Below are 16,367 nucleotides of genomic sequence, written 5' to 3' on the forward strand. Positions count from 1 at the left end.
GGTAGTAATTTTGAGAAATGAGACTCTGGAGACCTAGTGATGAGCATATTCAGATCTTGTAAAATGTTTGCAAGAAGATTCCTGGCAAAAACATGCGTCATCATTCAAACGCTCTGAACTGAATGTTTACAAGAATGTAACTTGGAGAAACCTATAAACACATGATCGAAGCCATTGGCTTTCTTAGTAATCGGGGGCGTACGATTCCGATTGGGACGCAATTATCAATTATCTTTACCCCTGCTGCATTAGACAATTTTGACTGCCAACAATTTATAGTTTTGCTCATCATTGAGTTGATACCTGTTTAAGTGGCAATCCTAAAAAATATCCAACATAAAATATTTCCTTCACTCATGAGTTCTTACCCAACCAATATGTGGAGCGCAAAAGCAAATTGCAAGAAGCACATGGTTTGAAAAACTATATTGACGCTGATATGTGATTCATGAAACTTTTGACTTGTTGATGACCATAGTCAACATAACCAAGTTTAGTTAAATGTCAGTTCAGTCGCTTTCTAAAAAAGTAAACCTCAGTTTAACTCTTGTTGGACTCTGATAGAAAAAAAAATTAAACTCACTCTGATCAGGCGATTTGAAATAAAAAACAAACACTATAAAATAATTTTGTGATATTTGAAAAATATTTGTTAAAAAAAGATATTTTGTTCAAATAAATTCAGAAGCAACGCCCATTGTTAAAATTTTTTTGTGCGCTTTGAAGTCGAAAAAACGATCAAAAATATTCATCTGACAATAATGGTCAAAACGTTCATTAATGTTCCAAAACGCTAAAAAGATAGTCACTTCCTAAATATCTTGTTAAAAAAGTCCTTTCTAGCATTTTTTTTATTGAATTGGACTGGTTGTCCCCTACAAGGCCGTACTATGACTAGAGTAACCACTTTTGAATTCAAAACTGCTTATTTTCTGAAAATATGCTAAAGAGACGTCCCCGAGTCGCCATTTCCTTGGTTCCATACAAGGGTAAATAAGATGTCATATAAATCATAACGTATTTCCTAGTACGATCATTGCGCGGAACCTAGGAAATCATATCTGATCCGTGCATGATTTAAAGGTATGACACTATTGGACATTATTTTGCACAAATTACCAGCCGAATATGAATGAAATCAAGAAAATCATTTATGTTTCTTGTATGAAATCAAAGAAATCATACATGATTCTTTTTCGAACACAAGGAAATCATAAATGATTCTTGTATGAACTCAAGAAATTCATGTAAAATTCTTGCTTGGAATCCGGAAAACCATATTTGATCCTTGTACTGTCCCTAGGAAATCATATATGACCCTTGTACGGTTGCGAGGAAGTCATAAATGAACCCTATACTATGGCGAAGAGTTCTTAAATTATCCTGGTATGGCTCTGGGAGTAAATATGGAAGTTGTACGGTTGCGCAAAATTTGTATATGACTATTGTGCAATTGCGATGATATCAAAAAAATCAGCGTAGGTCTATCCGGCCTCGGCACTTTTATAGAAAACAAGGTGACCTACTATCTAACAAACATATATAACCTTGTATGATTACCGGGAAAATTGAAAATCAACATCTCATCGTTTAGGTGACTCTGCTTATTTTTTTTAATGATTGAGCTTGGTAGCTGATACAGTAGGAGTTGCTTACAACTACAGTATTTTTTTGTGCGAAACTAGTATGATTACCATGAAATTATACAAATCATTTATGACCTTGTATGGTTACCGGGGATCATATATGACCGTGAATGAAGTCAAGGAAGGTTGTATTGTGGTTGAACTGGGTCCCGAGTAAAAACTTACACAATCTTGTCTTGTAAAAGGTCTTACAATATGTGCGTGGGTTTTGAAACTACAATCTAAAACGAACTTTTGCCTGCCCCATAAAGCTGAAGTGAGCAAATATTTCAAAAAGCATTGGAACGAGTTCAAAGGTCGAAGTTCAAATTTATAACAAAAAAATGACGAAATCAATTTTAAGGCGAAATGTGTTGGGTAATCAAATGGCCACATTGATACCCAATTCTGTTATAGCGTTTTTCGAAGTTTACGGGACAGACTATGAATTTACTATTCTTTTCATGCGATTACAAAAACAGATTGATGCTTTAATATCCGTCAATTTGATTTGAAAATACCTGAAACTCTGCAAGGGAACAATTAGAATTTAAAAACTTACCTCCCGTTGAAGCGTGTCCAGATGGATTAGCTGCTGCAGTGACAGTGTTTGTAGCCAGTACTAATTGAGCCCTCTTTCGGGCACTCCTTTTGATAGTTAGGGCTATTGTGATGTAGCACACCACTATTATCAATCCTGGAACTATGTAGTTGACCCCGTACAGCCCAAGTAGCAGGACTGAAATGATTAATAAAAGTTAGGATCTATTCTGTTTCCCCCCAGTGTTTTTTAAGCCCCTAGTTACAAATTATATGTTGTTATATAGCACGTTACTTTCTAAAAAAATATAGCACGTGCGCCTGGGGGCGTAAAAATACAAGCCCACTAAGCATGGGGGGTGCAAAACAGAATAGATCCAAAAGTTATTACACAGGTTAGTGCCCAGTTCTGCATCGAAACCAAATTATAAATAAAAAACCTGTGACCTTGATGACGACAATGTGCATTTTAGCTTGTTAGCTTTTGTTTTCATTTTTGCACTTGTTCTCCCCAAAATTGAAGTGGTTCAAATTCAGTTTGGCTTGGAAGTTTCTGCAGTTGAGGTTTTCATTTCAGCTGGCTCAAAGAAGAAAAATCGAATTTATGTTGTAAAAAGTATGAGTTTACGTTTTCGGGTCTTTCCCATTATAGCCCCCCCCCCCCCCCCCGAATCATGGTAAATGCACAATAATGGGGGGGGGGGCTATATTTTCATGGGGGGGGGGGGGGGCTATAAAAGACCCCGTTTTTCAATATTGGATCGATGTGCTTCGCAGGTACCATGAACTAAGTCGTTGCTCTAATATTTACGGAACAAAAAAGTTTTGATCAAATCGATAATTGAAGATAAAAGTGGGTTGTTTTACGGTTTGAATTTTGTAAATTGTTTGAACTTTTCCAAACGTACAGTTGCGACAACTCTTTTACAAAAAATCGGTGTACATTTTTTTTGACGCCAGCAGGACGATGATGCTACGAGTCACGAACAATTAAAATGACATAAAGTTCTCAGAAGAGATATTTTGCGCCTCCATTTCATAATTAAACTCTCTGAAATTAAATGTTTTGAGCTCTCCTTGAGTGTCCCGCCATAGTTAGTTCAAAAGTTGAATTGACTTGGATTTTCTCAGAAGACTTGCAGCATTATTTCCAGATGTCTAGAATCTTTACGTACATTTTTGGACATTTGTGGACGACTGTGACATATGACACATATAGGCGTTTTGTTCCCAGAGAAAACTAAAACTTTTCTACCAATAAAAAAATTCAATAAGTTGAGTTTTTGAATTAAGTTTTGAACGAAAAAAACGCAAGTATTAGATTATATTTATGGCGCTTATCTGTAAAAAAAACCATACAGAGAAATAATAAAAAATTTAAATAAATTTAAAATAATTTACATGCAAAAAAATTTTAGTTCGAAATCCGAGATCTTTTGTTTTCCTTATATTTCATGAGATAAGTATATGGCACTGGTAACATCGAGTTTATTGGTTGGAAATTAGTACTAGTTGTTAGACTCGGATCTCAGTGGGAGAGTTTAATTTAAGACATCTGATTGATATGTCCATAGGATAATGATATTGCCAATACAAAAATTGATTTAGATTCATAGTAAGTTTTTTGGTCATTATTTAGTACACATCAATAGAGTTCATCAGATAAGTTGTTCATTTTCTTTATGAAACTTTAAAAAAGATTAACTTCTAAACTTTCAAAATAAGTTTTTAAACCATCACATCGTCCGTCCTTTTTAATTAGGTTTGACAGGGTAGAATCTTAAAATTAATATGGTTGTTTTCGAATCTTTGTCCATTCTAATCGAGATACTGTCTCAACGATTCTTGGTTCGGTTTTCACGTTGTCGTGTTTTGGTCTCGCAAGTTGACTATCGCTCACTAGAATAGTTGTATTCGAATTTTTAGGTTTTACGAAGGAACTAAAGTCTTGAAGCCTTTTCTGATAAAAAAAGATGCCGGAATCAGCAGCAGTTGCCGTAAAGTCCAAATCAACTATTGCTGGTACTGGTCTCACTCTGTGACCCAGTAGTAGTGCAACTGCATTTTTGGCACCCGTCCTTGAGTTTTTGCAATATGTCATCAAGGCTCCTTGCAAGAATGCTCCAAATTTGCTCCAATTGACATGTTGAGAGTGGAACTCCACGCTTGAAATGCCTGCTTTACTGTGTGAACTGCCCTTTCAGCTAGTCCATTCATTCTTGGGTAATAGAAAGGCGATTCCATTTTCCTAATACAAAAGGGTTGGCACCATTCTCTATTATCAACAAAGTAAATTTCAGGAACATTATCAGATAAGAAAGCCTTAGTTTTCCCACTATTGCAGAGTTTTGTTGATTTATTATTTTTAAAATATGAAAGTTTTTAATGTTCTATCTTGGTCGGAGAATGATTCTATCCAACCTGAACTTACGATAAAAATTACTAAGTTGTTGCTTCGTTCCTTAATGTAACCCCAGTCTACGTCGAGCAACTGTGCTATTTTTGTGATTGATGCTTCAGTTTTTTCTAAATGTGTCTCATATCCGTCAACAACAAGAAATGTCATAGTTTCTATGGATTACAAAAAACAACTTCTCTGAAGATGATTCCATTGTGTTAGGTCAAAGCATATTTTTGCTGTTCAAATTTTCATTCGCATCTGAACATTATTTCCAATTGCGGGGCTTGATTCTCTTCACTGTGTCTCGGAATAGGGAGTTTGTTCCCAGTTGTATTCTGATTTCTGCTTGGGTCACCAGAAAACTCTGAGCAAAATAGACGTTGTGTTTGCTCGGCAGACTTTATCCTTGTCACATTCGTTTTCGTCAAAAACTGTTCTCCCCAATACATCTGCGCCATATGCCTTCTCTCCTGTTAAGCATTTCAACTGAAAATCAAAAATTGAGCGTTGATTTGACGTAATTGTGAAAGGTTTAGGAAGACTTGTTTCCATTCTTAAGTTATTCGGCCCCATTTTGAACAGTCCCTGAGATGTGTTGGTTGTGAATTTGTTCTTTAACTCCTTGTCAAGTTTAATTTGATCATAGGCCTCTGAGAGGTCAATTTTGCCGTAAAAAGAGGCCTCGTGAATATTAAGGAGTATTATTTCTCTGTCTGGTATTGTGTTGTTCACATTCGTGATCTTGCCATTGATATAGACTTTCAATTCCACGCAAAGTCTCATTGCTCTTTTTTCATTTTTTTTTGCCACACAACTGGTAATACATTAGTATTTTTGCGTGCCTCATCATAGAAAGAACGCACTGCCTCATCATCTGTTTCAGCTTCTCGTGACCTTTTCTTGAAGAGGTCAAGGTTTCTGCCAGGAGATTTGTAATCCCTCACAGCTGTCAAATGTTTGGTTCTGATGTTGTTCAAGCCGTGGTTGTGAAGAAAGTCTCTCCCAGGTGCTCAAAATTTTTTGTAAGTCTTTAGTCTTTACAACTGCTAATTGTTTTTATGTGTGCTTGCTTCCGTTTTAACAACGTCACGCGTAGGTGACCCCAGAAACGTTTTCTATGACCATTGCAGTTTTAGCAATTTTTTAATTTATAATCTAGATGAGATTCACCAAGCTCAGTACAAATTCTAGATGATACAACCATGCTATCCAAACCTGTTTTTTTTAGATAGACTTGCATGTCGCAGACATGATAAGATTTGTTCTTTAGTGTTAAATATTCCCATCCTTAATCATATAGAAGATTGGTGATGCTTCTTCTTTTCATTTACCACAAATGGTTTATTACATAATGAACAACTTACAAAAGCCATTGTTTGACTTCTGAACGGCAACATCTTGGCCATTTCATCAACAAACCTTGTTGGTTTTGCTTTTTAACTTATAGTAGTCTAAGTTTTGCTTCAGATAACCTCAACCCTGACAAAAAACTCGTGTTTACGAGTTATCAAGCTTAACTTTGCTTTGAGAAACAAAACACTGGGGTTTTACTCTACCCGGAAACACTTAGGTCATGTCCTCTCTTTGCCGAGGTGGCCCAGTTTGAGATGCCATCCGGAAGTGACCTCTGATTAGACTGTGCAAGACAAAAAAAACCTCTGATCAGACCATCCCAGACCAAAGTATTTTCTGATCAGACTAAAGTGCGCCCGAAACACCATGTGAACTGTAAGTGCGCTCAAAACTGTTTCTGATCAGACCAAAATCATACCATTGTCCAGACGATTGTTCAACCATGGCCCAGACCAAACCCAGACCATCGTCCAAACGATTGTGCGCTCAAAATCACTTCTGATCAGACTATTATGCGTTCAAAATTCACTCCTGAGCGGACTATTGTGGGCTCGAAACCACCTCACCGCACGAATTTTGTTATAATACATTCATTTCATAAAAATTGTTGTTTGGGTTATTAAATTATTAAATTCATCAAAAAAGACCATTCTAAAAGTGTTATTGCTGAAGAAAATAAAACCTAACTGCTGAGGAAAAATGTATTTAGTATACATTAGTGCACATTTTGAATTTTATGGATGAGTTTAAACAGCTTTCCATATAGAACGTCGTATTCTACAGTTAACCAAAATTTCCAGTAAGGGGACTGGCATGTTCTATCAACTGGACGCCTTTGGTTCTGATCAAAGACGTCAGACTCTAGATCTGTCTGTGGTCAGAATGCTGCTTTTCATTGCCTCTTGGCAGAGACAATATCGCTCGATAAAATAAAACAAAAAAAATCCGCCTAAAATGGTCTCTGATCAGACTAATGTGCGTTGGAATCCGCCTCTGATCAGACCATCCCCAGACCGAAGTAACCTCTGATCATACTATTGTGCACTCGAATCGAATCCCAGACCCTGTAATTTTGGTCTGGGAGCACACCGTGTGCGTTGGACTTGGTCTGATCAGAGGTCACTCCCGGATGGCACCTCAAACTGGGAGGTCCAAAATCTTGAGTACTCCTTGCATCTCTGTCAAGACTTGGCCTCTGGAATATTTCTGAATCAGACCTGTTAGGCTCTGAGGATTTGCAGAATCTGCTGCAAATAGCACAAATGTTTGACTTAATCTTCAATTAAGATAAATTTCAAAAACCAGATTTTCTCGAGATCCATTTTGTCCATCGGCGCTACTTTGTGATTGCCCGGCTTAATAACAAATTAGTAATTTGTTCAATTATTCAGCCACAAGATTTTATTTTGCTTATGTTTCGTGCACACGTTTTAAACAGCAATTGAGAGAAACAATGACAAATTTTAGCAAAATTACTCGAGAAAAATGAGCACCATCCGCAGTAGAGTTATTTTTCAATTAGAAGGAGCAAAAGCTTTGCCACAGTTTTTTTAATGCAAAAAAACATTCCGTTGCCTTCAATTGCCACCAAAGCATTTGATTTATATGCTTTTAATTAAAAATGATTACACAAAAATGAAAAAGCTCTTGTTACAGCATGCGTAACTGATTTTTTTCTAAAAATAAGTTTCTATTTTTCATAGACTTGATATTGAATGTGGGAACCGCAAGATGCATTCGCGTAGTCGCTCTGAAAACTAAAAAGTTGACTGACATTCGCATATGTGTAAATTTTATAAACGTATTTTCTTATGAATTTTATGTGGATACATATTTGAGATATATTTGAATTTGCATATTTTTTCTTTTCATGAGGTTATCACAATCATAATTTCGTTTATGCAGCAAAACAGTCTCATAGCACTTTCTTTCATAAAAAAGTAGGGAAAATATATTGAGTTAGATTATTGAAAAGCAAAATACTTTTTGAACTTAAGGACTTTTCTAAAATTCCAAACAATTCGTAATTTCAAAGAATCAAAATTTTGTAAAACGTATTGAACGATTTCAGTAAAAAAGTTTTGTGATCAATGATCAACGTTTTTAAAACCAAATTCAAGTCAAGGAAAGACTTTGTCAAAAGTTATGAAATCAGGGCCTGGGACATTTATTGACAATCTCGCGTCCAGTTCATAATTGAGTCATGAGATAGCGCGGGTCTAGGAAATAAACTCTTTAATAGTAAAGTGGGGGTTTATTTCCGTGGGGGTTTATTTCCTTGGGGGTTTATTTCCGTGGGGGTTTATTTCCGTGGGGGTTTATTTCCGTGGGGGTTTATTTCCTATCTAAAATGAAGTGGGTGTTTTTTCCGAGGGTTTTTTCCGCAACCGGATAGCTCATCTGGCCTTATCTGGTTAAATGCTCCAATAATGGTTATAATTTGCAAACATTACAAAGACTAAATAGATTTGAACTTAATTTGAAATGAAGATAACAACTCGAAACTTTTAATGTACCAATTTTACATACACGAGCCAGCGTTAAACTGAGTAGGAATAAACATATTGTTTGAGGCAAAATGCTTAAACGGAATTTTTCAAATTAGTTTCTTGTATATATGGTTTGTATTCAATTGAAGTGAATTGGAGAATTACGAATCACGTAACGATATCTCTTGTGTCAGAGGTAATGACACCGGAATTTTAATAAGATTGATTAAACTGGGAGTCTTACAAGGCATTGGATCAATTGTATCAATTGTAAAGTTAATTTTTTTCTTCTATCGAAATCAGGTTCCTAGATGAAAAGCTGATATACATGGGCCTCTCAATTCCTGATTCGAGGTTTTAGGGTAAATTTTTGTAAGAAATTCGGTGAATGCGGCAATTTTTTGTAAAAAATGCGGTAATTGCGATGAAATAAATAACTCAAAACGTTTCACCGCATTTCTTACGAAAATTCGCCGCGAAATTCCCGGCATTTCTTACAAAAATTCACGGCATTTGTTTTCCAATGTTTACTTAAGTTCACAAGAAATATTTTTGATTTTAATGGCAGTTGGCGCAGTGGAATAAGAAGTTGAAGACATGCAGTACCCAGGTTGAGGTCCGAGACCAAAAGTCCATTTGTCCAGACAGTCCAAGACAAGACGTGTCTATGTCCAAACTGCACCAGACGGAACGTTACTATGTCCAGATATTCGTGCGTTCAAATATATTTGTGCGTTCTTCGTGCGTTCAAAGGACACTATGTCTAGATGTTCGTGCGTTCAAAGTTACATGTGACCAGATTTTCATGCGTTCTAGTAAGATTGCTTAGTCAAACATCTGTGAGCTCATCTGTTTTTGTTAATCTTTTATCAATTCAAAAAAATTTGGTGCGCTCCAGGGTCAGTATGTCCAGACTCGTGCGCTTAAGATTGCCTGTGTCCAGACAATCGTGCGTTCAAAGTTGGCTATATCCAGACTATCGTGCGTTCATTCGTATTTCCAGACCGTGTAATTTTGAACGCACGACACCCCCTTGTGCGTTCATTTCGGTCTGCACATATCAATTTACGGTCTGGGACCTCAACCTGGGGGAGGTAAGAGGTTAGAATCCCTGTATGGAAGTGTCTTCTTTATGAGAATACGGAGAACGCGGTGAAAAAATATATTTCATCGCATTCACCGCAAAAGGATGTAAGAAATACGAGGCCAATATTTTTCACCGCATTTCCAACAAATGTACCTCGACTCGGGTTGATATTGTCAAACTTTAATGAGACAGATAAACGCATTAAGTTGATTGAAGGAGAATATAGAATAGTAAAGCTGTCATCAAAGATTTCAAATTTTGGAAAACAAAGGGTAGCTGAAATTTTTGTCCAATATTGCAAAGATTTTCACTTTAATTTGAAACTGCTCTTAAAGTAAAACTTAGACGGCTACGTTTTAGGCGCAATTAGTTGAAAACTAGATCGAAATTTTCTGTGTTATATTTTAAAATTACTTATCTAAAAGCTCAATTTAAAGAAACTTTTACAACTTAATCGAGGAAAGATGTAAACAAATTGATCTGATCATTAAAGTCCTTTTTTGATTTATAAGTATGGTCACCGGCTACCCAGTATAAATCAGTTGTACACTTTTTGAACGATTTGATTCAACAATATTTGAATAAAATGAAAAATAATGAAAACATTCCTTTTAAAAAGAAAAATGTCAATTTTATACCAGTTAAAATGTAATTCTAAATGAAACTCTAAACGAAGTTCGAATCGTAAAAAGAAGGATCGATGATGTGCACCTCGACATAATGTTCCGACCTACTTGGTGTATCCATTTAAAAAAAGCTTTAAACTCTAACCACCATCCAAAGGAAACAAAAACTCATCAGTTGGCCAGTGATGATAAAAACAATGAGCATTACTTAGGACCAAAACTCAATGTCTATCTATTTTTTTTAAAAAAAAAGGAATGAAAAAGTCAAAAAGCATCAAATGGAAAATAAGCTAAAGCAAATGATTTGCATTTCAGCTGAAAAGAGATGGAACCTGTTTTATTGAAAATAATTAGCAAGTAGACAGAAACCAAAACCGGCAAATTTAGAAAAAACGTTTACACTTTCTCAAAACATTTTAATTCTAAGTCAAGAATGCAATCAGTTGACAACTGAAATCGCTCACTGGCTTTGTTTATACCTCCATACAAAACCGTTGAAAGCTGTCATTATTCAGAAGGTCACAAAAATACAAAAAATCAATACATGTGAAAATCTGAGACTAGAATTAACGATTTTTCATTTTTTGATCGAAAATTGATTAAAATTTCAGCAAAAACTACGAAAATTGTGAACAAAACAACGAAGGAACCTCACGTTCACATTTAAAACTTCCGTAACTCTTCGTAAAGAGCGAAATTGAAGCAATCTTTTAGGTTTGAAAATTTACGCTTGACAAACTTGGAAAGCGCTCACAATCCTGTACGATGAATATATTCATCGGCAAAATCTGACCTAATAAAAAACGCAGTTGAATATATAGTTCCTCCCTCCTCAACTAATTTGGGTCGGAACAATTAAAATTTATATTTCATCATGTTTTGGAGAAAAAAAGTATCGAGAGAGAAAAAAGTTAATAGTAGTATTGAAGGCAGTGGATCAATAAGATGCACATTAAAAAAAAAATTAAAAACAACGGCAGTTAAAATACCATAAAGTTTGAGTTTTGGTTTTTCGTTACGTTGTTCATTAGGTTGGTCTTATTACGAAATACTTACGGAAATACAATTATTTTTTGCGTTAATCAACGATTTCACCAAGCTTTTTTGCTTACCTTCAGGAAAAATTTGGAAGCAAAATAAATTGCTGGTTAATTGCGCCTTCAAAGCATTTTTTTCAAATTCATTCGTGATAACATGGCTATTTTAGACACAGGGGAAAATTTTTTCAAAACATTTGACAGCTTGAGGGAAACATTAAAAACCACAACGTCAATTTAAACTCTAAGGCAAACTTTATCGGTACTCTTCCACACTATTAGTTTTTTTGACTTTCAATTTCCTAATGTTGAATCCGGACCTTGCTCACAGTGAGTTTCAGCGCTGTAGCATTGACTTTCAATGGTAACCAGTACTGTACCAGACAAATAGCAGTATAAATACTTTGCCAGTCTGCCCAGAGTCGATTAAGCAACATCCCAGTCTGCCCTTCTTCTTCACAGTCTCATTTACATTCTTGGTCAGCACTGCACAGAATGTTTCACATTTCTCTCATCAACAGACTGTACATACAAAGAACACAGCAAGTTTTGAAAATTTCGAATAGCTGATATCATGCTTGAACTTATTAATATGGCGATACCCTCAAAAGCTATTCTAGCTCCAACTATACCATATATTGGTGCATTTGCATCTTTGCAGTGGAGTCCGAGGCGGAGGCGGAGTTCGGAGGCGGAGGTCGGAGGTCGGAGGCGGATGTCGGAGGTCGGAGGTCGGAGGCGGAGGTCGGAAGCGGAGGTCGGAGGTCGGAGGCGGAGGTCGGAGGCGGAGGTCGTAGGCGGAGGTCGGAGGTCGGAGGTCGAAGGCGGAGGTCGGAGGTCGGAGGTCGGAGGCGGATGTCGATGTGCGAGTCAGAATTAATAATATCAAAATAAGTTGTGCTGTAGTAGTAGAAGTAGTAGTGCAAGCATCGGGCTTCGCCCGTGGGGTGTCAATCCCTGTGTTTATCAGTCTGTTTCCGTTTACCTTTTTCCAGTGTCTGAATAGTAGACTCAATGGTAGACTCATATGTTGTATTTCAGATTTGATTGTTGCTTTGTTTTTGTTAATTTGTTCACCTTAAGTTATTGTTCACCAAGGGCGACTGATTTTCGATTTGACTTTTGTTTCCACGAAACTATCATAACGTGTGGAGTGAATTTGCTGCTTGGGATAATTAATCCAAAAACGGTTTTCATTAAATTTGATTCTTATTGATCTCAAATAATGGAAATAGTTACTGAATGTATTTTTCACATAATAGAACTTCTGAAGTGGCTGAGTTATTCAAAAGGAAACAATCATTGATTACTTCCAATGGTTGAGATCGATAATAGTCAAGGTTAAAGAAGCCAAAGAAGCAAAGACCATGTCAGATATTCGTCTGAACAATTACTGTCATTCAAGTCAAGTTGAGGTCCCAGATGAAGTTGACCTTTAGCCTCCTTCCCCCCCAGCTTAGTCCCCCTAGCATAATCTTTCCTTCTTTAGCCCCCCCCCAGCTTAGTCTTTCCTATTTTAGCCCCCCCCCCCCAGCTTAGTGGTCAGTTAACCTCCCCTCATGGCAATTATTTCATTTAATTTGATCTATTTATTTCAGGCGTTCACCTCCCGATGTTGGAAGTTATTCTCTTCGACCTTCCGTTCACGTTGATGGACCTACATAAACATTATTCACACCAGCCATCCTGCCGGACATTGATGTCGGGAGAAGAATTTAGAGGTCGGAGACGGAGGTCGGAGACGGAGGTCGGAGGTCGGAGGAGCCGCAATTCAAGGAGCCGCAATTCAAATGACCGCAATTCAAATTAATCAAATGCATGAGACAAACTCAAAAACTATAACTCAAAAGCATAGTTATAATCATATAGTTTTAATCATAGTTTCGGAGCCTATTAATTGAATTTTTACGCAGAACAAGTTCTGCAACTTGATATAAATTCATGTATATTGAAAACGCATGTATTTTTAATTAAGATCAAAACAGATAGCGAGAGAGAGAGAGAGAGAGAGAGAGAGAGAGAGAGAGAGCGAGCGAGAGAGAGAGAGAGAGAGAGAGACGCGAGATAATTGGCTCTTGAGCAAATAGAAGCGCGAAAGCGCGGGTAATTATGTACGCTATGCGCATATCAAAACCAAGCGGCATTTTTATATGGCCATAACCAGGGCAGACAGAATTTGTTTATGCCCAGACCGCAAACCGAATTAACAAATTCATGTTCAGACGAAAGTCAGTTGATGACTCATCTTGTCTTACTAAAATCTTACTAAACAGTGAAATCTCGGACCTGAACATAGTAATGGCCCGCCTAAAAACCATTATGATTTTTTTTTCTGGTTCAGTACTGAATCTCTCTGACGATGCGCTCCGGGAAATTACACCGAGCTATGTTTACTTTAAACTATGTTTCTTTTAACGAGCAAATTTTAAAAGTTTTTGACGGTTACTTGATACAAATTTTATGATAACATTTGTGTTATTCTAAGTAACCATCTCTTTCGAAAAATGATAATTTTAGGACGCATACAGACCATATCTAGCCACGAACTGCCTTGGCTAGCTTGTTTTTTCTTAAATAATTATTCGTTTTTGGCTCTTTCAATTTTCGTTGTGATCAGGCAATACCTTTTATTCCCACCAAACTCAATAAATAAAGTAAGTTTTTAAAAATTTCCACAAAATTAATTTAAAATTGTTGCATATTTTAGTTTGGACAAGGGTTTATTCATACTCAAGGAAACTCTTAGAAAAAGTTAGAAATGACTTACATCTTTTGAGTTTGTCAGATTTGATGTAGACTCCACAGCCTGAGAAACTGGGCACCCAATTCAGATGCTCCGCATTCAAAAGCATTGCCACTGGAATTGGAACCATTGACAACCAGAATCCAATCATGGTTCCGAACAAGTACTTCGTAACTTTCGCCTGAAATGGATATTAGTTCGAAACTAGATCTATTTTGCCCCACAAAGCACATTATATCACAGGCATTTCCGCCAGTTGATTATTATATAAAATAGTCAAATCAACATTTATTTAGGATATATATAGATCATTTTTTTAAATCAGACCAACAGTCATATCTTTCATGGTTCCTCAATTTCGAGAAAATTCTAACTTTTCAACAAAAAGATAAAGCAAACATTGAGTTTAAAATATATTCCATTAATCTATATTTGATAAAATTCTGCTATTAATTGGTATGTTGATACCAGTGCCTTTAACAAAAAGTTTATATTTAGAATGAGCTGCATACGAGTTCTAAAAATTGTCAAATTTTATTTGGGATATAACATGCGCAGACAATTAGGCCATTTAATTTTATCAAACTGAATAGAATTCAACTATTCATGAGATCCATTATTCCTCTCCAAATTTTTCACTTAATGTGAAATAACAATTGAAAAAGCATATTTATATCTGTTTGTATATAATTTGAGTAACTGTTTGAATTTCTTCAATTTCAGTTAAATGTTACTATTTCCGAAGATCGTTATCAACTTTTATAAAGGTCAAGATAACTGAGAGAGCGCAAAATTTGACATGCAAATTAAAGTCCGAATGCTTACGATCCGATTGTCTTATTAACGGTTGGCAAACTACGAGCGCAAGCAAATGGTTGTGCTTGAAATGCACAATCTTTGAGGCGCTCTAGTTAAAAACCACACAAACGTAAAATACCGCCGGCCAAAAACTCAAATTTTGTGAAAAATGTGTCTAATAATAAATGTATCTAATCACATCGAAAGAAATAGCTTAAAACCTTCAGAATAAACACTGAAGAAGAGTTTGTTGAAGAGTTTTTTAAAATCCCGCGCTGCCCGGGTCGAATGTCCTCCCTAAAATCCTCCCATTTTGATGTAAGAGTGGGGGGTAATTTGTCTAAGGGGGTAGGTAAATTGATGTAAGAGTGTGGGGGTAATTTGCTCAGAGGGGGTAAAATGATGTAAGAGTTGGGCTGCAATGGGAGGACTTTTGAGGAATTACCCCCTGACTGAAGTTGCCATGAAAGAGTGGGCTGCAATGGGCTGCAACGGGAGGACTTTTCAGGAATTACCCCCCTGACTGAAATTGCCATGTAAGAGTGGGCTGCAATGGGCTGCAATGGGAGGATTTTTCAGGAATTACACCCTGACTGAAACTGCCATGTAAAAGTGGGCTGCAATGGGCTGCAATTGGAGGACTTTTCAGGAATTACCCCCCCCCCCCTGAATGAAATTGCCATGTAAGAGTGGGCTGCAATGGGCTGCAATGGGAGGATTTTTCAGGAATTACACCCTGACTGAAACTGCCATGTAAAAGTGGGCTGCAATGGGCTGCAATTGGAGGACTTTTCAGGAATTACCCCCCCTGAATGAAATTGCCATGTAAGAGTGGGCTGCAATGGGCTGCAATGGGAGGACTTTTCAGGAATTACCCCTGACTGAAATTGCCATATAAGAGTGGGCTGCAATGGGCTGCAATGGGAGGACTTTTCAGGAATTACCCCCTGACTAAATTGCCATGTGAGAGTGGGCTGCAATGGGCAGCAATTGGAGGACTTTTCCTGAATTACCCCCCCCCCCCTGACTGAAATTGCCATGTAAGAGTGGGCTGCAACGGGCTGCAATGGGAGGACTTTTCAGGAATTACCCCCTGACTGAAATTGCCATGTAGAAGTGGGCTGCAATGGGCAGCAATAGGAGGACTTTTCATGAATTACCACCCCCCTGACTGAAATTGCCATGTAAGAGTGGGCTGCAATGGGCTGCAATGGGAGGACTTTTCAGGAAATACCCCCTGACTGAAATTGCCATGTAAGAGTGGGCTGCAATGGAAGACTTTTCAGGAATTACCTCCCTGACTGAAATTGCCATGAAAAAGTGGGTTGCAATGGGCTGCAGTGGGAGGACTTTTCAGCAATTACCCCCTGACTGAAATTGCCCTGTAAGAGTTGGGCTGCCAAGGGGGGTAAAATGGTGTAAGAGTGAGGGGGTAATTTGTCCAGAGAGGGTAAAATGATGTAAGAGATGGGCTGCCAAGGGGGGTAAAATGTTGTAAGAGTGAGAGGGTAATTTGTTCAGAGGTGTTTTAATGATGTAAGAGTTTGGCTGCCAAGGGGGTAATATGGTGTAAGATTGAGGGGGTAATTTGTCCAGAGAGGGTAAAATGATGTACGAGTTGGGCTGCCAAGGGGGGTAAAATGTTGTAAGAGTGAGGGGGTAATTTGT

The 16,367-nt window shown here is 37.2% G+C and overlaps 1 protein-coding gene across 1 annotated transcript in view; it reads right to left on the reverse strand.

Moving 5' to 3' along the window:
* Window positions 1-288: 288 nt before the first annotated feature.
* Window positions 289-16,367, reverse strand: part of LOC142351653 (G-protein coupled receptor 183-like) — a 34,337-nt gene continuing 18,258 nt past the window's right edge. The window contains exons 2-4 of the mRNA XM_075403794.1: window positions 13,926-14,082; window positions 2,188-2,364; window positions 289-320 (exon numbers count right to left, since the gene is read on the reverse strand). Coding sequence (XP_075259909.1) covers window positions 289-320; window positions 2,188-2,364; window positions 13,926-14,082 — 366 coding nt within the window. The remainder of the gene's footprint in view (window positions 321-2,187; window positions 2,365-13,925; window positions 14,083-16,367) is intronic.

This window comes from Convolutriloba macropyga, chromosome 13 (assembly GCF_964194025.1).
Source record: "Convolutriloba macropyga chromosome 13, txConMacr16.3, whole genome shotgun sequence".
NCBI classification, from domain to species: Eukaryota; Metazoa; Xenacoelomorpha; order Acoela; family Convolutidae; genus Convolutriloba; species Convolutriloba macropyga.